Consider the following 26,441-nt stretch of genomic DNA (forward strand, 5'->3'; position numbering starts at 1 on the left):
TAAGCTGTCCTACATCAATTTTCCATTCGGGCAACTAGAAGAAACGTAGAAGGGACCAACCAAACTGTGGGCCTGCCTTCTGGAAGAGACTTGAGACCCCTGAGGTGCACAAAGCCTCCAGTTCCCTCGCATGACCCACCTACATTAGGGTCGAACCCCCGGGTCTAAATTAGGTAGAATGATTCAAGGTACAGATCTGTAGGAATGGTGTTACCTTATCCAAAAATCCCAACCTTAATTTGTTGTTTGTTTGCTTGCTTGCTTTTTTCCCATTACAGTGGGTTGAAATCCATTTAGGATGGGGCAGGGAACTAGAGGATAGCACTCTACGTCAGAGTGAAGGGGCACCAAGAAGAAAGCTTGACTCGTCCTCCATCTTTAACTGGAGGAACTGGGTACTAACAACCAGTCTGCCTTAGGGAGGACTCAGCAAGCACTTAGCAGTGTGTCTCCGCCTGGAACGGCTTGGCTTGCGAAGGCGAGGGCGGGGCGCGCGGGGGTGGCTCTACCACATGGGTGGTCCCCACCATGTGACTTGGGAACCTGGGAGAGTGTTCGGTCGTCTTCTCAAGGATCCCTGCATTGGGCTTTGGATTAAGTGGGGTCTTTGGCCTGGCCCAGAAGACTTAAAGAGAATCCTTAAGGTTCTAGGAAACAAAAGCTTAACGGGTGCCTCCCGCCCCCAGGGTTTCCTCTGCCAGCCTTCTGCGCCTGCCTGCTAGAGCTCCTTTCTAGCAGGCGCCTGGGGCCCTGGCCAGTGTTCAGCTCCCAGCTCGAAACAACGGAAAGAAGAAATAAAATCACTAATGTAAAATTAAGAGCGAAGACCTTTTATTCCAAGGGAGAAAGAAGAGTGGAAGAAAAGAAGCACACTTCCATGGTAAGGTGCCGTTCTCTCACAGTGCCCCAAACATGCGTTTTCTCTGGTTCCTTCTTTCAGTAACAAGGACCAGAGAATGAATCTTGAGTTAGGAATTGGGGTGGTGCGTATTCCCCAGAGCTGCGGCTTTGGGTAGCTCACCAGAGTGGGTTCCACTTGGACTACGGATCTCCAATTTCTGCCAGTACCCCAGACTTTAAAATTCAGTGAATAAATGTTCAGAAACACAGCTCAACGATTCTGGCTAAATTCAAGTTTGTGGGTGCTCCCCCACAACCTCCCTCCCCCTCCCCCCACCGCGTCACATTTGTCCCCTTGCTAGAAGAGAAAATGTCTCCTTGTTCAAAGGACTTCTTGTTTATTTCTTTTTCTCTCTGCTAAATTTCTATGTAGTCCTAGTCACTTCAGGAGAACTTACCATTAGTATTTTAGAACAGCTGATTAAATAAAAAGTAAGAACTGAAAAAACCCGAGGTGAGTGAGAATCCAATGGAGATGTTTCACTCACGGCTGAAATCAAGCTATGAAGTCAGAAGTCTTGGAAACCTGGCCAGGTGGCATGGCAAGAAAAGTGCCACCAGTTCACATCCTGTAATTAAACAAGTGGTTTCTTCATCTTCCTCCTCTTCCTCCCCTCCTCCTCCTTCCCCTTGTCCCTCCCCCCTCATCCCTCCCTCGATCCATCCTTTCTTCTCTCTCTCTCTCTCTCTCTCTCTCTCTGCCTCCTATCTTTTTTCTTTTTCGACAAATTACCAAAAAGTTAGTGTTTGTAAGGAGCACACATCTGTTATTGTAGCATTCTGGAAAAGAGCAGTCCTAAATGAGCCTGGCAGAGCCAGAATCCAAATGTGGTGAGGACCAGACACTTTGGGGGGATATTTCCCAGCTCCCAGAGATCCTGGTGTCCTTGCAATGCCCCCCTTCCTCTTCAGAGCGCACCACCCCAAGGTCTGTCAGTTTTCTGACTCTCCCACCTTCTGTACAGCCTTGTGATTGTCCAGGATGGCTGACCCATTTTAAAATCCTTAACTTGGGGCCAGTCAGATGGCTCAGGGGCACTTGCTCCCAAGCCTGAGTTGGATCCCTAGAACCACTGGTAGGAGGGAAGACTGTCCCCCGACTGCCTGCCACACATAAGCTAGAGAATGCCTCTGTGTCTGTGTCACACAAAATAACAATATAATGAAGTTTTTAAAATCCTTAATTTGCCGGGCGGTGGTGGTGCACGCCTTTAATCCCAGCCCTTGGGAGGCAGAGGCAGGCAGATTTCTGAGTTCGAGGCTAGCCTGGTCTACAAAGTGAGTTCCAGGACAGCCAGGGCTATACAAAGAAACCCTGTCTCAAAAAACCAAAAAAAAAAAAAAAAAAAAAAAAAAAAAAATCCTTAATTTAACCACATATCAAAGGTCCTTTCACCATGTAGGGATTTATAGACTTTGGAGGCAGGCAAAGCCCCTTTCCCTTTCCAGCCTTATGCATGACCTAAGGTTAGGAAGACAACATGATCATGGGAGGGAGTTCTCACCTGACACTGCCTGAGTACTTACTGCACACACATACTTAACGCTGAAGCTTAGTATGCAAGCTTCATTATGTTTTAACTTGCCATAAGGCCAGACACGTTAAGAGGATCAGGATCAGTTTCAGAAAGAGGATCGGGATAGGTTCAATGGTGAGCCTGTAGTCTCCGCTAGCTGAGAAGTTGATATAAGAGCACTTGAAGTCAGGAGTTCAAGTCTGAGCAATACAATGAAACCTTCACAAGATGGGGGGGGGGGGAAGAGGTGGGCAGTATACAGCCCAGCGACTTCTACTAGAAGAGGTCTAGTGTGTTTTTAAAAATCCTCAGAATCATTTCATAAACACCTCTATTCTCTCCAGAGTATGTGTCTAGGTAGTGGATATGTCAGATTGCTGTAGACCAAGCAACCAAGCATTTGGAGGAAGGCATCAAACAAGGAGGGAACTCAGAGCTCAGGTTGGCGAGTAAGCTTGCAGTTGCTGTAGCTCAGCGGCCAGCAGGCGTGAACTCTTCGAATCAAGCCCCCCATCCCACATCCCCACCAAAATTCTCCAGACCTACAGAATCTTCTCACTCCATGACAGGAATCAATTGGAGGAACAGAGCCCAGAAAGTTCAAAAATGGTTTTCAAACATCAGTACTCAATTTAATAAATGAAAAGCAACACAGCAGTCAGAGGGCATGAATAGATGTCATTAGAGGAACAGATGACTATATGGAAAAACAACAGATTTGTATCTTACACCACACACCACAGTACATTCCAGAAGGGTGAAAGACCTGAATATTTTAAAGGGAAATCAGAAAAGAAGAAAGGAGAGAAGCAACGGCTCTATGTGTCCCAGGTCTAGGGAACTAGATGGATAGCGTTCGTCCTTCTGTAGGGGTGAGTCTTGAAGGGCCACATTTGGACTCTAAGTTCTGGTCTCCTAGGCATAAAGGAGTGGATCATGCTGGACACTACACTGGTTTTCTGTATCTGCCACCCAGAATGCCAAAGCTCACATGGCTTTAAGCTCAGACACTGTTGCTTCCTGACTTTGGAGGCCACAAGTCTGAAGCTGAGGTTTGCCAGGGTCACGATCACCCAAAGCTTCCTAAGCTAAGAAGCCTCTTCCAGATTCTGGTAGCCCTGGGCACTCCTTGGCTCAAGGTAGCATCATTGAAGACACTCTCCATCCTTCCATGACCACCTTCCTCCTCTGCCTTTGCCTGTGTCCCAGTTCCCCCCAGCCCTTGAACTAAGGCCCCACCTTACTGTGGTATGTCCTCATTACATCTGCAATGGCCCTCTCCAAAACGGGTCACATTCTGAGTTGGAGATAGGGTGTCTTTTTAGGGAGGACACAGTTTAACCCATCTCAGAAATCTTATATGAATAGTCCCAGAGTCAATTTCTTCTTCTCCTGGGACTTTGGCTTTGAGAATGAGATTCTAGTCCCAAAGGGAAGTTGAAGGCTGGCCCTCTGACAGTTTAAAGAGAACATGTGTTTCCCAAGAGGGGAGAAAGAGAGAGGCTGAACGAAGCTGGGAGGGAGGCAGAGATGGAGGGCCCGAGCAAGGATGCCCGGAGCAGCTTACCTTCAAGCTGCTTTTCTGCCTTGTTCTCCACCAGGTGCCCTGTGTGCTCACGCTGGCCTGCTGCCTTTGCACAGGGAAGCTCAACTTGGTTCCCCTTGCTTATAAACAAAACCTTAAAAACAAACAAAAAATTACGGGAGAGATGGCTTAGTGGTTAAGAGCACTGGTGGCTCTTCCAGAGGATCCTGGTTCGATTCCTAGCATCCACATGGTAACTCACAACTGTCTGCAACTACAGTTCCAGAGTATCTGGCACCTTCACGCAGACACATGGGCAGGCGAAACATCAATGCATACAAAAATAAATCTTTTTTAGAAACCCTAGAAACAAATGACAGGTCTGCATTCACTTTCAATAGGTGCTCCAGTACTTTTTCATGAACTTCATGCAAAAGACAACCAGAGCTTCTGCCCTGCAGCTTGGTAGGGCAGAAGTCTGAAACGGGTCTCACAGGGCAGAAGCAAGGTGTTACCACAGTTCATTCTGGAATCTCGCTTGACTCCAGGGCAGAGTCTGTCTCCTAGCCACCTGCATACCTTGGCTGGAGCCGCTTCCTCTAGCCTCAGAGTCAGCAATGGCGGGATGGGTCCTTATATTCCTCTCTCTGGTTCTGCAGCTAAGAGAAGTTTTCTGCTTTTAAAGACTCATGTAATTAGCTGGGGCCGGGGTATATAACCTAGCCCATCCATCTTCAGGTGTCTCAGCCACTGATCACACGCACAGACAAAGCCCCCTTTTTACTGTGTGAGGTGATGTGGTTGGTTGTGTGTGCTGGGTATTTAGGATGTGGAAATTTTTAGGGTTAATTATTTTGTCAAGCACACCAGTACAATAAAACATCCTGTGAGCATTTGTCGTAAGACCGAAGGCCAGTGGTTTAACTGTCATACAGGGTTTCTTATCCTTACAAAGCTGCTTTCCTTGAGTGAACTGCTCCGTTTGAAGTTCTTCCTGAGGAACACAGTGAACACCGTTCGATTCCAGGGCCTTTATTTAGCTGCCTTGTCATAGCTGAAGTTTTACAAAGACATGAAATGAGAGCACATTCCCAGAAGGCCTGATTGAAGCCAGGAAAAAAAAAAAAAAAAAGGGAAAACATGGGATGAAATCCGTACCCCACTGTGACAGATAGTTTGTTAATTTGACACAGCACAGAATCACCTGGGAAAGAACTCAATGGAAACCTGTCTAGGTTAGGCTGACTGACCTGCAGGCATACCTGTGAGAGATTTTCATTGAATTGATCTATGTGAGAAAACCCACCCAATGTGAGCGCGCTGTTCCATGCACTGTGCCCTAGACTGCACAAAAGGGAGACCTGAGCACCAGCAGGCATGCATTGTTCTCTGCTCCCAACTGTGTATGAGCAGTGGCCAGTCCCTTCAGGCTGCTGCCTTCTTATGTCCCTGCCGTGATTGACGACAACCTGGAACTGTGAACCAAATAAACCCTTTCTCCCTCAAGTTGCTTTTGGCTGGTTAATTTGTCACAGCAATAGGACAGAAAACTTTATTGACAACTTAACATTCATTAAAATGAAATTACTGAAGCGAGACAGTTTGCAAAGAAATTAAAATCTGGGCTGGAGAGATGGCTCAACAGTTAAGAGCACTGACTGCTCTTCATCAATTCCCAGCAACCACATGGTGGCTCACAACCATCTGTAGTGGGAGCTGATGCCCTCTTCTGGTGTGTCTGAAGATAACTGCAGTGTACTCATATATATTAAATACATAAATCTTAAAAAAAAGAAAGAAAGAAATTAAAATCTGCCCAAGTGTGGGGCCACATACCCATGATCCCAGCAAATCTCAACACTGAGGTGATTAGAAGTTCAAAGCCATCTTCAGCTACATATTGAGTTTGAGGCTAGCCTGGGCTACAGGAGACCTTGTCTAAAGAAAAGAAAAGAAAAGAAAAGAAAAGGAAAGGAAAGGAAAGGAAAGGAAAGGAAAGGAAAGGAAAGGAAAGGAAAGAACAAAATTGAGAATCTCCTCTGAGGTAAGTCTGGAGTGGATAATGTGATAAAGTCTTTAGCAAAGTCAGTGGATTTCTACAAAGAGAACCGCTGCAGGATATCAGGCAAATTCGAGTACTGATTCAGTAAACATGACCTGCCAGGTGCCTTAAGAGTAATAGGGAGGGAACATGACAAGTCTCTGCCCTTTTAAGTTTATGCTTAACTGTAGGAGACAGATTTATTCAAATATGTATTCTAGCTTACATACTCTACCTATCACACAGCTAGCGATGGAGGCTTTGAACAAAGCTAGCACAGGCTAGGAGTACTTAAAGGGTGGTATTCTTGTCAAGATGTTTGGGCGAAATGTTTGTGATCCTAGTAGTCGGAAGACTGAAGCAGGAAGAAAACGGAGTTTGAAGCTGGCCTAGCATTGTTAGCAAATACCAGACCAGCCAGGGCTACCATAGTGAAATCCTATCTCAAAAACAAACAAACAAACAAACAACAAAAGGCTGAGAGAAAGACCTTGCTTATTTATGAATTGCCTCCACATCTCCCTGGTGAGTCTGTATATCAAGCTGATAGCTCCACCATTGCAACAATTCTTTCTTGATGTCAGAACCCAGCTCCTTTGGGCTTCCAACATGGCCTGAAGACCAGCGCTCTGCAGGATCCCCCCAGGTCTCCAGCATCACACTGGGGCTGCTGGTACATTCAGCTTTGTGGCCTGAGCAACTGTTATCTAGGCCGTGTTGTGTAAGTCAATCTAACAAATCATCTCTATTAGATTACCAACTATATACTTATTTGCATACGTGTGTATAACTCCATATAATTTAATCAAATATGTAGCCTTGCATAGTCACCTCCACAGTCGAGATACTGAGCTGTTTGAGTGAACTATATCACTGTATAGCTGTTATAAAAATATTCAAGTGACAGGGCTGGAGAGATGGCTCTGGGGTTCAGGGTGCTTACCCCTCCATCAGAGCACCAGGTTTCAGATCATCGCACCCACATCAGGCAGCTCACTAACACCTGCAACTCCAGTTCCAAGGGATGCAATGCTCCCTCTGGCCTCTGTGGATACTCATTCACGCATGTGCAAATGCCACACACACACAGGCACGAACACATGCACAGACACAGAGAATACAATTAAGAAGATTAGAGAGAGGGTTCTGTATTTAAGGTCCTTTTCTGGTCTTCTGTAGGACCAGAGTTTGGGTCCTAGTACTAATACTGGGTGGCTCGGCACCACCTGTAACTCCAGCTTTAGGGGATCTGATGCTCTCTTCTGGACTTCAAAGGCACACATAACCATTTATATATATATATATATATTTGTTTATTTTATTTTATGGGTTTTTTTTGTTTTTGTTTTTGTTTGTTTGGGTTTTTGTTTCTGTTTTTTGCTTTTGTTTGTTTAGGTTTTTTTGTTTTTGTTTTTTCAAGAGAAGGTTTGTCTGCGTAGCTCTAGCTGTCCTGGAATTTGCTCTGTAGATCAGGAACTCTGTAGGCCTGGAACTCATAAAGATCCTCCTGCCTCCAGTGCTGGCATTAAAGATGTATGCCACCATGTCCATCTTATTTTGTGTTTTTTTAAAAATTATAATCTTTTAAAAACACCTGTGTCCACCATGTGTTTGTGGGTGCCCATAGAAGCCAGAAGAGCCCATTGGATCCCCTGGAGTTGGAATTACAAGCAGTGTGAGCCATCTGGTATCAGTGCTTTTAAACATCTCTCCAACCCCAAACAAATTTTCTTTTTCTTAAAAGGCAAAAATACTCACGGAGTTGGTGGTGTAGTTCAGTGGTATACCACTAGCCTATGCAGGTACCCTGGGCATGCTCTTCAGTACTAGAAGGAAAAACAAAAAAACAAAAAACCCCCACCTCAACTGTGTCATCATTCAGACACACAGGTGTTACCTTTTCATGGCCACACCCATCTCTCCCTACCATCACTAACCCCTGGCAACCACTAATCTGTTCTCTATCTCTGTAATTACGCTATTCCACAAATGATGCAGAAATGGAACAAGCTGGTAGGTATCCCTTCGAGACTTGCTTTTTTTTTTTTTTTTTTACCCCATATAATTCCTTTGCCATCTACCTGAGCAGTTACCTGTATCAATAACATCGTCCTTTGAAATTCTGAGTACTGTGTCATAAGGACAGACAAATCCCAGTTCATTCATCCCTCATCTGATTCAGGGTATTTGGCTGGCTTCCAGTTTGGAGCTATTACAAATAAAATTGCTATGAACATTTGTATACAAGTTCCTGCATGAAAATAAATCTTCATATCTCTTGGATAGATGCCCAGGAGTGAATGTGTGTGTGTGTGTATACAAAAAATGCCATATATATATATATATATATATATATATGTTTTCATTATGTGTTGTTTGATTTCAGGAACAGACAAACTGTTTCCAGAGGGTATCATGTTGTATTCACCAACAGGGTGAGTGACCCAGTTTCTCTGCAGGTTTCTATCATTTGGTGTTAAACACTAGGGACATGTGTGCACAAGTGTGTGTGTGTGTGTGTGTGTGAGGAGAGAGAGAGAGAGAGAGAGAGAGAGAGAAAGAGAGAGAGAGAGAGAATGTGTTTCCATGTCTGGGAAACCCAGGGCTTCATATATGCAAAGCAGATACTCTATACATTTTGTTAAGAGTGTGGTGATGTCTTATTGTGGCTTAATTTGCATTTCTCTGATTGCTCCTGATGCTGAATTCTTGTTTATCTGTCATCTAAATGTTCTCTCTCTCGCTCTCGCTCTCCTCTCTTCTCTTTCCTCCCCATTCCTTCTCCACTCCTTTCCCTACCCCATTAGGATCTTGCTATGTTGGTCAGGCTACATTTGAATTTGTGGGAAGTGAGCGTTCTCAGCCTCTCAGGTAACATAGACTGCATAGCTCACCTTTGCCTTCAGACCCTGCTGATACTTACTCTTTTGATTAGTTAGTTACCTGAGCATCTCTCTGGTTCATTGAATTTGTAATTGAGTTGTTGGGTTCTGTTGTGGCTTTGTTTTGTTTTATTTTGTGATAAGGGTTTTGCTTGTTTGTTTTTAAGACAGTGTTTCTCTGTGCAGCTCTGGCTATTCTTGAGTCTGCTCTCTGTTGATAAGGCTAGACTCAAGCGCAAGAGATCCACTGCCTCCCAAGTGCTGTGATTAAAAGTGTGTGTGGCCATGCTTGGGCTAAGCCAGATGGGGTCCCAGTGTTGCGAGGGGAAATAGATACATGTCCCCCCCCCCCCAACCCAGAAACTATCCCCAATTGATAATCACTGGAAAAGGAAAAATTAGTCTTCTCCAGTGGAGTCTCATTGGGTATATAAGCCACACTTAACTGGCAGACCTCAGGCCCCGCAGAAGGTAGCCAACACAAGTGAACTCTATGGTAATTTTTTTGTCTCCTAATGAGTGCTTTGTCTGGGATTTTTTTTCCCCTCCTTAAAGGTCTTTTGCTATATATTACGGTTTCTGATTTTGTGTCTTTATGGGATTTCTGTGTGTGCTAATAGACTGTGTCTCTGTGCTAATATGTGTTTCTTGTGCTTTTTCTTTGGCTTCCCCTCTATTCCGTTGTTTTGTCCTATTCAGTTTGTTTTCATTTTATCTTATTTTATTTTAGATATCTGTTTTTCTAATGTGAGAGAGAGAGAGCGAGCGAGCAAGAGAGGGTGTGGTTTAGGGAGGATGAGGAAGTGGAGAGGGAGGATCTGGGAGGACTTTGAGGAGCAGAAGCCATACTCAAAATATATAGTATGGGGAAAAAAATCTATTTTTTTTCTTCTTGGCTTTTTGATACAGGATTTTTCTTGGCTTTCTTGGAACTAGCTCTGTAGACCAGACTAGCCTTCAACTCAAATAGACCTACCTGTCTCTGCCTCTGGAGTTTTGGGATTAAAAGCTTCTGCCATCATTGTCTGGTCCCCTTAAATTCTATTTTGTTAAAGAAGGAGGAGGAGGAGAAGGAGAGGAATAGGAGAAGGAAAAGGAAGAGAAAGAGAAGGAGAGGTGGAGGAAGAAGAAGAGGGAAAAAAGAGGAGGAAAAGGAAGAGGAGGAGGAGGAGAACTCTTCCAGTTAAAGTCCTAATATTTTTTTTCTTATATCCCTCTTTTAAAGTTTTGCAATTGGGAGCTGGAACAATAACTCAGTATTTAAGAAAGTTCCAACTTTTCTTACAGAAGACCAAGTTTGGTTCCCAGCATCCACAAATGGGGCTCAAAATCACCTGTAACTCCAGTTCCAGGAGCTCCAACGCCCTCTGACCTCTGTGGGCCCCTGTATGAATGGAGTGCACATAAGCTCAGGCAGGCAGGCAGGCACACACATATACACATTAAAAAAATAAATCTTGAAAAGTTTTGTGGTTTTAAATTTGCACTTAAGCCCATGGTTCTTTTGAAATCAGTCTTTGTTTGAGCTCTAATGGTTCTGTCCAACTTCTTTCCCTTTGATCTATAGGTAACTAATTGCCATAGTAATCACGTATTGATAATATTCTCTTTCCACCATTGCTTTTGCTACTTCATCAAAAAAAACAAAAAAAACAAAAAACTAACTAGAGGGCTGGAGAGATTGGTCAGTGGTTAAGAGCACTGGCTGCTCTTCCAGAGGACCCAAGTTTAATTACCAGCAGCCACATGGCAGCTCACAGCTGTATGTCACTCCTACCAATGACCTCTGCAGGCAACATGCAAAATACCTATATATCTAGCATGCATAGCATGCATATATGTGTACCACATGCATGCTGGAGCTCAAGGCAATCAAAAGACTGCATTGGATTTCCTGGATCTGGAGTCATTTCACCGTATGGGTGCTGGGAATTGAACCTGGGTCTTTTGCAAGAACAACTGCTCTTAACTGCTGAGGTCCCTATATTGTGGGTTTGGATGTACAGTCTTTCACTTTCCTTAGTCAAAATTACCCAAAAGCATTTAATTCTTTGAAATGTTATTATAAATGGAATTACCATCTTAATTTTAGAGTTTTTTGTTGTTGGTTTTTTTTTTTTTTTGGATTTTTGTTGTTGTTGTTGCTGCCCACTGATCACTTATTTTTGGAAAGGCAGAAAGGGAGATACAGAAGTTGTCGACTGGGACTCAGTAAGGCTAAGTCTTCAGTTTCACATCTGTTTTGCTAACCTCTCTGAGGGCACTTCCTTGGTCAGTGTTCACTTAGCCTCTTCCCCTTGTGCTCTTACCCAATAAAGAATGAAACACCAGCCAAGGAAAGAACTGGGAAATGCAAAGGTTATACTCCAGGTTCTGGCTAGTGCAACAGTGGAGCTGTAAGGAGGTAGGATGGTATCAAAGATGCCCATGGAGAGCTGATATGTACTTTGATGTCAATCCTCTGTGAGTGAAGGGCCCGAAGGCAAATCACAGAAGTCAACCTGGATTTCATGACCTCAGAAGCCAAGGTATCTGAAGAGAATGACTCAGAAGTCAAGAAGCTACATGTAGCAAATCAAGTCCTGTAAAGCCTTGTTAGGCCGAGGGAGCGTCTCACGGCCCTGACAACAGGATTGTGCCAGGACACGTAGGCAAGACTCTGAATCTAGCATCATGGCAGCATGCTTTACACCAGGAGTACAGCGTACAGCGAGTCATGCTGACGTGTCTTCAACAGACTTCGGCAGTCTTTGTGTTCTCAGGAAGAGATGGACCAGCTTGGAAAGGCTGTGTGCTGTTCAGGGAGCAGGAAACCTCAGTCCTCGATGGACACCATCCTTTTTCATGGCCTCTTTCTACTTCCTTCTGTGTCCAGGGAATAGCCCATTGCTGTGTTGCCATGAATGAGAACGAGGTATGGTAGTTGTGGATGGCACCATTATTAGAATTTCCTCGGGCTGGAGAGATGGCTCAGTGGTTAAGAGCACCGACTGCTCTTCTGAAGGTCCTGAGTTCAAATCCCAGCAACCACATGGTGGCTCACAACCATCTGTAATGAGATCTGACACCCTCTTCTGGTGCATCTGAAGACAGCTACAGTGTACTTGCATATAATAATAAATAAATCTTTAAAAAAAAAAAAGAATTTCCTCTCCCTGCCTTCCCGCTCCTCTTTGTTAGGTCAGGGAGTCCCCCAGAAATGAACCCTGAAGTCTGGTGACTAGAATCATGCACACACTAAGACAGCTGAGCAAGGAGAAAGCATCTTTCACCTCTCCCTTTAGAGAATACCCCGCCTCAGAGAAACATCTTTAGCTCTATAAAAATATTAAAAAAAAAAAAAGATTTACTACTTTATGTTGATGAATGTTTTGCTTGCGTGTGTGTTTGTGATCCACCTGTGTACCTGGTGCCTGCAGAGGTCAGGTGTCAGTCTCTGTGGGGCGGGAGTTACAGATGATTGTGAGGCTCCATGCAGTGCTGAGAACTGAACCTTTGTCCTCTGGAAGAACAGCCAGTGCTCTTAACTGCTGAACCATCTGCCCATCCTCTGCCCTCAAGCTCTTCTCAGTTCCTTCTTCTAGCCATGCCTGCAATCCAAGCACTCAGGAGGCTGAGGCAAGAGAAATGCCAAGAGTTCTAGCTCAACCAGTGCTAAGTAGCAAGACTCTTTTATAAACAACCCAAACCAAAACATCTATCTTCTGTTTCCAGTGTGAAGGTACTGTACCACAGTCCTGTGGTTCTTCCTTCCTTCCTTCCTTCCTTCCTTCCTTCCTTCCTTCCTTCCTTCCTTCCTTTCTTTCTTTCTTTCTTTCTTTCTTTCTTTCTTTCTTTCCTTCCTTCTTTCTTTCTCTCTCTCTTTCTTTCCTTGCTTTTCTTCCTTCCCTCCTTTCTTTCTTTCCTTGCTTTTCTTCCTTCCTTCCTTTCTTTCTTTCTTTCTTTCTTTCTTTCTTTCTTTCTTTCTTTCTTTCTTCCTTTCTTTCTTTCTTTCTTTCTTTCTTATCTTTTATATATATATTTATTTTTGGTTTTTGAAATAGGGTTTCTCTGTGTAGTCCTGGCTGTCCTAGGACTCATTCTGTGGACCCGGCTGTCCTGGAACTCACAGAGATCTCCCTGCTTCTGCTTCCAGTGTGTTGGGATTAAAGGTGTGCACCATCACTGCCCACCCAGTGTCTTTCTTTCTTTCTTTCTTTCTTTCTTTCTTTCTTTCTTTCTTTCTTTCTTTCTTTCTTTCTTTCTTTCTTTCTTTCTTTCCTTCCTTCCTTCCTCTCTCTCTCTCTCTCTCTCTCTCTCTCTCTCTCTTTCTTTCTTCCTTCCTTTCTTTTTTTTTTTTTTTAAAAGATGGGTTTCTTGTAGCCCAGGCTCACATCCAACTTATTATAAAGCCAAGGATGACTTTGAATTTCTGACCTTCCCACCTTCACTTCCTAAGTACCACAGGTATGTGCCACCGTTTTTAGCCATGAATTTTCCTTATCCCTACCAAGAAATTCCAGGCAAGGAATGACTTCAAGTGTGTGTGTGTGTGTGTTTCCTACAGAGGCCAGAAGAAGGCATTTAATTTACTGGACCGGCTGATAGTTTGAGGCAGATAAAGGTGGCTATCTGCACATGTGGAGGTTCCTTCCTTCTTAATGTATGGAATATTGAGTATCCCATGAAAAAATGCTACCAGCCTTCAAAGCTACCCTGGTGCTGCACATAGTGGCCCATGCCTTTAATCCCAGAACTTGGCAGGCAGAGGCAGGCAGATCTGAGTTCAAAGCCAACTCCGTCTAAGTAGCAAGTTCCAGGCATATCTAAAAAAACAAAAACAAAAACAAAAACAAAACCCCAACCAACCAACCAACCAACCAACCAACCAACCAACAAAAAAACAAACCAAAACTACTCATAGTAACAGCCAGCCAGAAAGTAAGTGGGAGAAGTTCACAAAGTGTCCACATGACTTAGGCTCCAAGGCAGTTTTCTGTACAGAACAGATGGAGACAGGCTATAACAGCCATTTCATTTTTATCACAGAAACCCCGAAGAAGATCATTATGTTTTCAATTGTTTTTTTCCCGGGGGGGGGGGAGTTATGCCCTAATGACAGTCTGTTTTACTTTTTCCATAAATCACACATGACTTTCTTCCAGATGGTCCCTTGCCTCCAGCGTCTTGCCCTTCATGCTCTCACAGCATCCCCTTACTCGTTATAAATGATTAATATTACTTCCTAGATCATTTGCACTTTTTTTTTTATTACCAATAGTGTTTGGTTTCCACCCCAGGATGGGGAACTCAGGTGGATATTTTACCTACCAAAGCAGACCTGGCCTCCAGGTTCTTCCAGCATCCTACAGTCCCTACCTGGCATACCCTGCCCCCATCCCTGATCTTTCCAGCCCAGGAGCTGGGCTGCCTTTCCACCAGAGGCCCCTCCGTATATATTCCAGACATTTTGGTTTCTCTCTCTCCTCTTCTCTCTGCGACAATGCCCTATCTCTCTTTCTCACCACCCTCCTCCCACCCCCACCCCCCATCATAGCAACCTCCCTGGCCTTGGTCCTTGGGGCCAATGAGCTTGCCCACCTGAGAGCAGGTTCCCAATAAACCTGCCTTTAATCTAATCTAATCTGGCTTAAATTGGTTCATTTCACTGGCAGCAGAAAAATAACCTATCAGATGGTGCTGAACCCAGGAGAAGTTGAGACCCCAGCCTGATGGCCCCAGTCCCTCTTTGCTACATGGGGATCATTTCTGCTCCTCAACTACTTCCAGTTACCAGGCCACCCATGCTCTCAGTTGCAGTCATGTTTTCCCCACATGTATTGTCTTTCCTCTCTCTCTCTCTCTCTCTCTCTCTCTCTTTCTTTCTTTCTTTCTTTCTTTCTTGTCCCTTCTAGTTATACTTTAGTTCAGATCCCACATCATTCACTTCTCACACTGATTTCTCTTTGCTGTAAACTACCATTAATTTTACAGTAGCTAATAAAGATATATAGCGATGATATGTGTGTGTGTGTGTGTGTGTGTGTGTGTGTGTGTGTGTGTGTGTGTATACACATGTAATCTATGAGGATACAAAGAGTGTAAGAAGATAAGGTTCCTGTACTGGAGAAATTTTCACTGCTTTGCAAGACATTGTGGATGTTGATACAAAGAGTATTGATACAAAGAGTATTGATACAAAGAGTATGAGGATAAGGTCCTTGTACTGGAGGATAAAATTAGCTACTTTTCATGACATTGTGAATGTTTCTTGAGAGCAAGTCTTGCCAGCACAGAAAAATAAAAACTCTCAAATTCTACAAGGATACCACCACTTGAGTACATGCTAGGATTTTAGGAAGGCTTCTGATGATAGGGTTTTTGTTTTTGTTTTTGTTTTTTGTTTTTTGTTTTTTTTGAGACAGGGTTTCTCTGTGTAGCCCTAGCTGTCCTGGAACTCACTTTGTAGACCAGGCTGGCCTCGAACTCAGAAGTCCGCCTGCTTCTGCCTCCCAAGGCATGCACCACCACGCCAGGCTCTGTTGAAAGTTTTAATTGTCAACTTGATACAATCTAGAATCCTCCGGGAAGAGAATCTCCATGCAGGATCTCTAGATGAAGCCAGCCTGTTGGTGTGTCTGTGGGTGGTTGTCTTGATTACACTAAGTGATATAGGCAGGTCTGCCTGTGATGGGCAGCACCATTCCCAAGACAGGGGATCCGGGACTGTGTTAAGTACAGAGAAGGTGCTGAGTACCAGTAAGCATGCATGTATTCATTTCTCTCTGCTCTTGATTGTGGATGCAACCAGCTAAGGTCCCTGTCTAAGGTTTTCCACAATGATGGACTATGACCTAGAATTGTGAGTCCAGAATACATCCTTTTAGCCTTATAGTTGCTATGTCAGGATATTTTATCACACCAACAAGAATAAAATTAAAACACAAAATGAGCCCCCAAATTGAATTAGATTCCTCACATAGTTCTGGAGACTTGGGTACCAATTAAGCATGTATCTGAAGTGTAGGAGTCAATTTGCTCTTAAACAACAGAGATAACAGAAACGATCTATATCTGGCTGACTGTGAGCTATTCTTACAGAAACAAGAAATGAAAAGCTATGCTATTGAGTTGTCCGTCAACAAGGAAAAGTTACTCAAGGTTCATTCAGTCCAGTCTCCTAGCCGTTGAGGGAGACTTGCTTAGGGGAGCTGTGACTTAAAGAAGCTGCAAGAAAGAAAGAACTGACGGAAGGAAGGAAGGAAGGAAGGAAGGAAGGAAGAAAGAAAGAAAGAAAGAAAGAAAGAAAGAAAGAAAGAAAGAAAGAGAGAAAGAAAGAAGAACTGAGTGGAGAAGGGAACGACAGAAACTTCATGAGGCAGCTGGGCCACAGGTATTCATCCAAGATGGACTAGTTTCCTGCGGACAAACCCGAAGGTGCATCAGGGACAGTTGATGGAAATCACAGTCCATCCAGCCCTGACATACCTGAGCGATAAAGGCTTGGTGTTGACATGTTCTCAGGATAGACATCTGTCCCCACAGGTAACAGCAGCTACTCTGAGTGACTCCGAGGTTATTTCCCCATATATATCTCGAGCAGGAAGAATTTAAAGAAGCAAAACCCCCAAACTCCGGTTCTTCTCCACCAGGGTTCTAGGTAAAGTTGAGAAAGATCTAACTAACAAAAAGCAAGAAAAGATTGGTAGGGCTGGGGAATTGGGCAGGAATGGAGTGAAAACTCTTGCCTGCTTTAGGCATCCCCCTGCCACCCTAAACTGAGAGAAATGTCCTCTCCTAAAAGTCACGTCAAACAACCTTAGGACCAACTAAAGATTCAGTCAAGTGCCTCTGGGACACAACTTGCACGCATCCCCCCCCCCCCCCCCCCCCGCGAGGGTCTTCTGTAGGGTGAAGGTTCCCGAATACCCCCACCCCAGCCCCTTCGGGCATTTAGGCCGCCAAAGCTGGGGCTCCTCCTCTCCAGCGTCTGACTCTCCCCTTGCTTTTCTTCGCTCGGGCCCTCCCCCAGCCTCCGCGGATGGGGGGGCCGGGCTTGGCTCCGCGAGGCCCGTGCATTCCAGAGAGCAGGGCCAGCTAGAGCAACAAAGGAGCCCGGTAGTCGGCAGGGAGAGCTCAGGGGGCTGCGGCGCGCTCGCGCGGAGGTGGCTGCTGGGCCGCGGGCTGGCGTGGGGGCGGAGCCGGGGACCCACTCCCGCACCCCCCCCCCCCCCCCGGCCGGCGCCTGGCCTCCATCGAGGGGCTGGGAGTCGGTTTTAATGGTGGGAGAGGGAATGGGGCTGGAGATCGGGGCCCCGGAGGGTTCCCAGGGTTGAAGACAGCTTCGATCTCCAGGCCAGGGAGTCCGGGGTCTGTGCATCCTGGCCCGGGCCTGCGCTGCTCAACATGGGGCCCGGGTTCCAAAGTTTGCAAAGTTGGGAGTCGAGGGGCCCGGACGCGCGCGGCGCCTGGCGAAAGCTGGCCCCAGACTTTCGGGGCGCACCGGTCGCCTAAGTAGCCTCCGCGGCCCCCGGGGTCGTGTGTGTGGCCAGGGGACTCCGGGGAGCTCCGGGGCGCCTCAGCTTTTGCTGAGTTGGCTGTTTGGCCATGGCCGCTGGCCGCCCCGTGCGTGGGCCCGAGCTGGCGCCCCGGAGGCTGCTGCAGTTGCTGCTGCTGGTACTGCTGGGGGGCCCGGGCCGGGGGGCGGCCTTGAGCGGGAACGTGACCGGGCCTGGGCCTCACAGCGCCAGCGGGAGCTCGAGGAGGGACGTGCCGGTGACCAGCCCTCCGCCGCCGCTGCTGAGCCACTGCGGCCGGGCCGCCCACTGCGAGCCTTTGCGCTACAACGTGTGCCTGGGCTCGGCGCTGCCCTACGGAGCCACCACCACGCTGCTGGCTGGGGACTCGGACTCGCAGGAGGAAGCGCACGGCAAGCTCGTGCTCTGGTCCGGTAAGCGCGCGGGAGTCGGGATTGCGACGCGGAGGTGATGGGACCGGCCACTGACGGAAAGAAAAGGCTCAGGCCTCAAACTGTTGGGCGGGCGCGGCTTGCACCCGGAATAGTTGGAGAAACGAGTCCGGAACTTTTGGGACAGGTTGCGTGCGGGAAGGAGACTCTGCGTGTTGGAGAAGGGGTCGGGGCAAGAGACCAGGGAAGCCAGTCGGTCACAAAGAGCCCGAGTAAGGATGGGGTTAGGGGGATGCAAGGAGGGAGAAGAGATGTATTCGTGAAGCAACAGTCCATGGGGATTCTGGGCAGTGTTCAGACCTTGAGGCAATCTGAGTTGTAGAGAAGAAAGAGAGGATGAAGGTGGAAGACATTTAAGGATTTGGAGGGAAGGGGCGAGGAAAACTTGTACATTCTGAGAAGGAAAAAAAAAATGCCTCCTTGTAGTAACTAAAAAGCCAAACGAACCACCTGGTAATCTTGATTTAGATCAGCCCAGGGAACCAATGATTTTTGTCTTGTTTTTACCCGTTTAAGTTTCCTTATCTGAAAAATGGAAGCTCTGATCCACTCGGGTTAAGAAGGAGGGAGACGATTTAAACAGTTGTTTGTGGCTCTGTGGAAATGTGAAGCCTCACGCCAGTGTATGCTGTGGAGGAACATTAAGTCTGGGGTGTTGAGAGCCTGTGGGCACCGTCCAGAGTGGCAGAAAGTCCTTTCCTTGGGGTAGGATTGTGACAGAGCCTGAAAACAGCAGACTACATCAAACAAGTCCTTCCTAGGCTATTTAGGATGGTTTATCTCTCTGCCTGTCACCCAGTTGGACTGAGAGCCTGTAGGGTGCTGGGGAGGGGACAGTCCTTGTCATTTTCCCATCCCTCTTCCCCACCCCGAACCCCCACTTCGGTGTGATGTAAAAGCTGTCCTTGATGGAAAAAGAAAATAAAATTGAGAGCCCGGAGCAAACCAGAGAGCCTGACAGTGTCCCTAGCTTTAGCTCTTCCTCTGAGGTTGTGAGGCTCCGACTAGGAGGTAGTGTGAACCGTAGGCTGACTGTCTTGGGCTGAGGTGTGTTGTCAACTTGACTACTAGAGTTCTCAGTTGTAGCTGAGTGCTGCCTGGGGTCCTAAGGTTCTTGGCTTGATGCAGATGTTGGAGCAGGAACTTGGAGGACGGCGGGTACCGAGAAGATAGAACTGTATTCTATGGAGATAAGGTTCTAAAGTAACCTATAGGTGGAGACCTCTCGAGGGAGTCGAATGACGCTTTCACAGGGGTTGTCTAAGACCATCAGAAAACACAGATATTTACATTATGAACTATAACAGTAGCAACCTTACAGTCATCAAAATAATTTCATGGTTTGGGGAGCGGGAGCGAACTGTATTAAAGGGTCGCAGCATTAGGAAGGTTGAGAACCTTAGAAGCTAAACCCAGAATCTAAGGCAGCAGCTATATGTAATCAACAGTAGCTTTGAAAAAAAAAATCCATAAATTACTCTAATGTAAGGTCTGTGTGATTTCACACATGCACACTTATGATAATATGTTTGCATAAATGCAGTATAGAAGATATAAGAATGGACATACAGAGGGAATATAATTGTAGTCTTTAAAGCTATATATGTGCAAAAGACTGACAGAATGAAAACGGAACATGAAAGAAAGATTACGAGCCCTCGGATGGCTCAGGTAGAGGTGCTTGCTATGCACACCCCATGATCTGAGCAGCATGCCCAGAACCCAAGAGAGAAGAGACCTGTGTGCTGACAGCTGTTGTCTGATGCCCGGGTGTGCCCTGTGGCACCCATGTTCCTGCTCACACACCCCCGACTACTAAACAACAACATTTTTTTAAAAGATTCAGCCAGATATGATGGCGCACGCCTTTAATCTCAGCACTGAGGAGGCAGAGGCAGGCAGATCTCTGAGTTCAAGGCCAGCCTGGTCTATAGAGCGGGTTCTAGGACAGCCAGAACTACCTAGTGGAACCCTGTCTCAAAAAAACCAAACCAAACCAATTCAAATAAAAACAAACAAACACCCTTAAAAGAATACAAAAAGGAAAGTAATCTTCAATAAGGTATGGCCTGAAATGAGACTTGAATTTAGGAGGACGCCATATGAAAAATCCTGACCTCTCAGCACAAGACAATCATCAAGTTTTGTGTTGCTGAAAGGATGCTCTCCCCCACTTCCTCTCTCTCTCTCTCTCTCTTTGTGTGTGTGTGTGTGTGAGAGTTGATTCACAGGGCCTATGACTGAATTCTCCCAAGTGACAGTTACCCTCTGAAGCTGTTATCAGATCAAGGAGGAAGGGTGCACCTTTCCCAGCCCATGCGCCCAAGAGTGGCTGCTGAGCTGCAGGAGTGTCTGCAAGTTAGAACCATGTGCTGGGTGTTCAGGTTTTGGTCGCTCTAGCTGCTTAATCATGGCGGTACAGGGGCACAAGCTCTGAGCCCAGAGCTTCTGACTCACACTGAGTTCTTTCCTGTTGCTGCCCATTTACAGCTTTCCTCTTCTCCGTGTGTGGACTAGAAGCAGGTGCTGACACAGGCTGGATCAGTAGATGGGGAAGGTGAAAGGGAGCCGTCAGTGAGAATCACAGGCAGGTAGGAGCCAGGAGCTAGTGTTTGTCCTATCTGGAATTATAGGTCCTGATTTAGTGTTATTTATTGTCTCACTTTGGCAGGTGGTTTTGTGGGTAATAAAGATATTCTAGCTTATGTTCATTATAAACTTTGTAGGGTAGAGATTCAATCTTTATGTTTTTCAGAGCCTCTCTGGGCTGAGTATACAGCCTAAATCCACACATTCAATTGTACTGAGTACATCACATCCTGGGGCAGGGATCGAGGTATATCAAGATGGAGATTACAGAAATGAGCTCTCCGATTTCAAGAGGAGGAAGGACAATTAAACGGGTTGGCAATACCTGTGAAAAGTCTGGTCACATCGTAGGTGCTGAAGGCACACGAAGAGCTTTGGGGAGCAAGAGAAGATACCCAGAGAAACTGACATCTCACCGGTGACTTGAGAAATAAACAGGAGTGTCCAGGGAGTTGAGCCAGAGAACGGGAAGAGGCAAAGGCTTTAGAGGAACAGAGAATGGTACTTAGAGATACAATGTTGGCATAGAACTGGACCAAGGCACATTAGAAGCAGAACTGTAAGACTCAGGGGGACTAGATTGCAAGGGCTCACCCTGTAGTAAGTTAAGATGCTACCAATCAAAAGATGACAAGGAGCCTATGATAAGCAAGGCTTTTGAAACAAGGTAGAAATGTAATTGTATCTGCATTTTGAAAAGATTTCTTTGGGCTAGGTGTGGTTGGTGATACACGCTCACAATTCCAGCTTTTGGGAGGCTGAGACAGGAGGATGATTGTGAGTGCTAGGTCAACCTGTGTAGATAGTGAGTACCAGACCAGTTCAAGATTTCAACTCTAAAAACAGGGAAGGATTGAAGTGATTGTTCAGGGGTTAAGAATACTCCCTGGTTTTGCAGAGCACCTGGGTTCGATTCCCATCACCTACATCTGGTAGCTCACTGCAGCCTATAGCTCCAGTTCCAGGGGAGCCAATGCTCTCTTCTGGCCTTAGTGGGCACCTGCATATGCGGTGTATGTACACACACTTGGGTGCACACATACGCATTTGAGGGGCAGGGGTTGCTATATAAAACAGCCGCCAGAGAGAAGGAAGAACCTGGAACCTGATTATTTGGTCAGGACATGGATGAAATGGTCTTGGGGTGGGGGGGTGATAGTGGTCAGGATGGGGGTAACAGGCTGAAGTTTGGGAAGATTATAATGTCGGAAGCAGATTTGCTGATGTGTTGGGTGCCAGGCTGAGCAGGAGGAAGAGTGAGATGCTGGGGATGGTGGTGCCCTTCCTTTCTACTGGTGGTAGTAGAGGTAGGGTGAGGATGGAAGTGTGGCTTTGCCTTTGGCTTTGTGTGTTAGACAGTCAGTGGATATCTACATGGAGCTCTGTGGCAGATCTGGGAAGAGTTTCCATAGAGAACAGGCCTCTATAGGCTTTCTTTGCCCAGACTACCAAGTCTGCCAGTGATGAAGTCTCTAACGAGGTCATTCTGATTTCTGCGTGTGTCTAGAACTCAGGTCTCTCCCATGGTTTTCATGTCTACAGACTCGAGCTTCTTTATTCACTCAGAGTCTCCCCCATTACAGCTGGAAATGTCTCCTACCATGCATGCCAAGCTAGCCAGACAACAATGGCCAAGCTGTGCGTGGGCCACCTTGGGACAAATCTGGTTTAGTAAGTGGGGCCAGAAAGAGAGGCTTGCATCTGGTGAGGGGACAGGTCCCTGAGAGTCAGCACATAGACTCCTAGTCCACTGCTATGCCATGTCTGCGTATACATGGATATGTGGCTCTGTTGCCTAGCCAGGGTCCAGCCAGCAGGAAAAAGACCGGAAAACTGGGAGGAATTTCTTACTGGTCTTTCAGACCTCAAGTTGGGATGTTGTTGGTGATGGGTAATTTGCAAGGATAGTTCTGGAAAATTTTTTCCTTCTGGCTGTTTCCAAAACAGGCCGAGGGCAATTAAAAATTCTCTCTCTCATTCTCTGTGTGTGTGTGTGTGCGTGTGTGTGTGTGTGTGTGTGTGTGTACATTGTGACACATGTCTGAGTCCAGCAATTGAGAGGCTAAGACAGAAGTATAGTTGAAAGTTTGATGCCAGCTTTATATATATATATATATATATATATATATATATATATATATATATATATATATGTGTGTGTGTGTGTGTGTGTGTGTGTGTGTATGTATGTATGTGTGTGTGTATATATATATATATATATATATATATATATATACTCTGTTTCAAAATAAACACATAAATTTTGTGTGTGTGTGTGTGTGTGTAGTATACAAGCACAGAAAATACACAGTTTTCATTTTTGCTTCATTTTTTTTTAAAGATTCATTTCATTTATTTATTATATATAAGTACACTGTAGCTGTCTTCAGACACTCCAGAAGAGGGCATCAGATTTTGTTACAGATGGTTGTGAGCCACCATGTGGTTGCTGGGATTTGAACTCGGGACCTTTGGAAGAGCAGTCGGTGCTCATAACCACTGAGCCATCTCACGAGCCCCCCTTTGCTTCATTTTTAAAATGGTTTTTCGAGATAGGGCTTCTCTGTTCCTGGCTGTCCTGGAACTCACTCTGTACTCTGTAGAGCAGGTTGGCCTCAAACTCACTCCTGTCTCTGCCTCTCAAGTATGGTTTTAATTTTGAGTTTTCTTGCCATGCTGGGATTTGAACCTAAACCATTAGTCCTTATTTCTATGATTTGCATTTCCTTGATTGCTTGTAAGGAGAAACCTCTTTGCAGTTGTGTGTTACCGTTTGAATTTCTCTTGTGAAGTATCTGCTCAGATTACTGATCTATTTTCTAGGAGACTATCTGTCATTTCTGTTAGATTGATGGGGATTCTTCATATATGCTGGAGATGAATGTTTTGTTTATTGTGAGTGTTAAAAATATCCTCATGGCTTACTTTCACAGTCTCTTCTTGGTGTTGTCTCCAGTTGAACGGAGTATTTGAACTTCAATGTAGTTATCAAACATTTTGTGATTCATTCTTTTTTTGTGTGCTTTATTTAGAAAAAAAAAATCCTCTTCTCCTCCCAAATCATGAATTTATTACTCTTTTATGAGAAATGTTATAGATTCCCTAGTCACTTTTAGGCACAGAATTCACCTGCAGTTGATTTCTTTAAGAGCTTTCAAAAGCATTTGTTAAAATCAATTTCCGCTCTCTACTACTGTACCATAAATCTAATATGTGCGTGTGTTTCTGGATCTTTGTTTTGTCCATATCACATTGTCTCAGTTACCATGCCTTTACAGCATGGTCTTCACCAGCGTGACAACTGGTAAACCTGCACCCTCCCTCGCAACATAGTATTCTTAAATCTATAGAGTAAAATATGTGGGATTTAAAACAACGTGCAGGATCATAGATCCAGAATACAGTAAGAACTTCAAAACTCATTCCATTTGATAGAAGAACCAAGCCAAATGAAAATAAACAAGCTGGGTTGAAAAGGAGGCTGTAGATCTAAATAGACATCCTTAAAAGAAAAGACAGAAGACGTATGCCAAAAAGCACTTGACAACTCGCTCACTCAGATCGCTGATCACCAGGAAAATGCCATTCAAAGCCACAGTGAAATGTCACTCCACCCCAGGAAGAATGGCTAATGTAAAAAAATATAAAATACAACAAAGTGCTGGTGAGAATTCGAAGGAGAAAAAGGAACCCTTACAAGTTTTGTGTGTGTGTGTGTGTGTGTGTGTGTGTGTGTGTAAAATTAGTTTGCCCTTTGTGGAAACCACTATAAAAACTCCTCTAAAAGAAATCCCTTTACTAGATATGTATCCAGAGGGAGTGAAGTCAGGAGGCTGAGGAGACAGCTTCATGCTCCTGCTTACTGCAGAATTACTCACACAGATAAAAACAGCCAAAGCATCCATGAATGGAAAGAGAAACATGCCCTGTGTGGTGGCCCATGCCTTGATCCCAGTGCTCTGGAGGCAGAGGCAGGCAGATCTCTGTGAGTTCAAGTCCAGCCAGAGCTACATAGAAATACTATCTGAAAAACCAAACAGAGCATGATGCCCATTCAGAATGAAATACTCTTCAGTCCTAAGGAGGATGAAGTCCTGTCACGTGAACACATGGGTGGAGTCAGAGATCACTGGCACTAAGTAGTAAGTAAGTAGCCACTATACTGTCAGGTGCTGATGAGCATGACCTGTGATGTGACTCCACTGAGATGGAGCGACATCCTAGGTAAACCGAAAGCTAAGAGCCTCTATTTTATAGTATCAAGAGGAGCGCTTGGGCTGTTCTTGAGGCTCCCCCCCCCCCCAAAAAAAACCCTTCTGTGTGTGGGTGTGCGAGTGCTGTGTTCAAGACAAGGTCTCATGTAACCCTGGTCTGCCTGGAACTTATCATCATGTAGTCTGGAATTCACCATGTTAACCCAAGCTTGCTTTGAACTCTCAGCAATCCTCCTGTCTCATCAGCCTTCTGGGTTCTTTTTTTTTTTTTGGTTTTTCAAGACAGGGTTTCTCTGTATAGTCCTGGCTGTCCTGGAACTCACTTTGTAGACCAGGCTGGCCTCGAACTCAGAAATCCGCCTACCTCTGCCTCCCGAGTGCTGGGATTAAAGGCGTGCGCCACCACGCCCGGCGCCTTCTGGGTTCTTGATTACTGGTGTGAACCATCACATTTAGCTGATACATAGACACTGGAGTGTACATACACATATATTTCAAAATTAATCTTTTATTGTTTTTTAAATATTTATTTATTTATTGTGGGGTGTGCGCATGTGCACACCCATACCTGATGACCTGAGTTCTGTTCCTAGGTCCCATGGGGCTGGAAAAGACAACTGACTTCCCCAACTTGTCCTCTAAAACATCCACAAGTGCGCTGTCGAATGCACACAATAAGTAATACAAATCTGAATCAAGTTGTAGAAATGTTATTTTAAAATTCTATCCATAGAATTTTTTGCATAGAAAGTTCGCATGGCAACACCGCCTTTTAATCCCCGCATTTGGGAGGCAGAGGTAGGTGGATCTTCATGAGAGATCCTGGTGTACAAAGCAAGTTTCGGGTGAACCAGGGCTACACAGTGAGATACTGTCTCAGTAACTAAATAAAAAGTAAATAAATGTTAAAGTTCCATGGTTATAAAAACACACCTATACTAATATTGTTATTATGATGGTGGCACTGTGTTCCTCTTTTTCTTTTTGTTTCATATTTTATTAAACTAAAAAAGGAGTAGGTGTGGTGGTAAATGCTTGTAATTCCAGCATGAACTGGGAGGATCCTGAGTTTAGTGCCAGCCTGGGAGACGTAGCGAGACTCCCACCCCTAAGTCAATAAATAAATGAACTAAATAAATAAATAATAAGGCTGGTGCGATGGCCCAGGGGGTGACGGTGCTGCCTGCCAAGCCAGCTGAGTTCCATTCCCAGAACCCACAAGCTGAAAAGAGAGAGCCAACTCCTGCAAGTTTTCCTCTGACCACACTTGAGCTCACACACACACACACACACACACACACACACACCCCTTAAAAAATTAACAATGAATAGATACAACTTTTTTCTTTCTGGATTCATTTTATTCTCTAGGAAGTTTTCCTTGTCCTAGTAATAATACGCATTGCATTTCTTTATTTTATTTTTAACTTAATTGTCTAAAACAATAAAGGAAAAAAAAGCACAAAAAATGAAAGCCAGATGTGGAGGTGCACATCTGTAATGCCAACCTTTGGGAGATGGAGGCAGAGGGAGCAAGTGTTCAATGCCATTTTGACTATGCCAGACTCTGTCTTAAAATGCCCAAAGTAAATAAAACTAAAAACCAAACACAATCCACTGTATAGCCTTGCCTGTCTGGCCTGGAACTTTCTATGTAGACCAGGCTGGCCTTGAACTCTCAGGATTGGGCTGCCTCTGCCTACCGAGTGCTAGGATTAAAGGTGTGTGCCACCACACATTGCTTTAGGAACAGGCAGTACATGTGACATAAGGCTGAGAAGAAACAAGATAAACCTTACTTCCACTTGCTAATACCCATTGCCCCT

The 26,441-nt window shown here is 45.2% G+C and overlaps 1 protein-coding gene across 1 annotated transcript in view; it reads left to right on the forward strand.

The window, feature by feature from the left end:
* Positions 1–16,937: 16,937 nt before the first annotated feature.
* Positions 16,938–26,441, forward strand: part of Smo (smoothened, frizzled class receptor) — a 25,870-nt gene continuing 16,366 nt past the window's right edge. The window contains exon 1 of the mRNA NM_176996.4: positions 16,938–17,794. Coding sequence (NP_795970.3) covers positions 17,452–17,794 — 343 coding nt within the window. The 5' untranslated portion in view covers positions 16,938–17,451. The remainder of the gene's footprint in view (positions 17,795–26,441) is intronic.

The sequence above is a fragment of the Mus musculus genome, chromosome 6 (assembly GCF_000001635.26).
Source record: "Mus musculus strain C57BL/6J chromosome 6, GRCm38.p6 C57BL/6J".
NCBI lineage: Eukaryota > Metazoa > Chordata > Mammalia > Rodentia > Muridae > Mus > Mus musculus.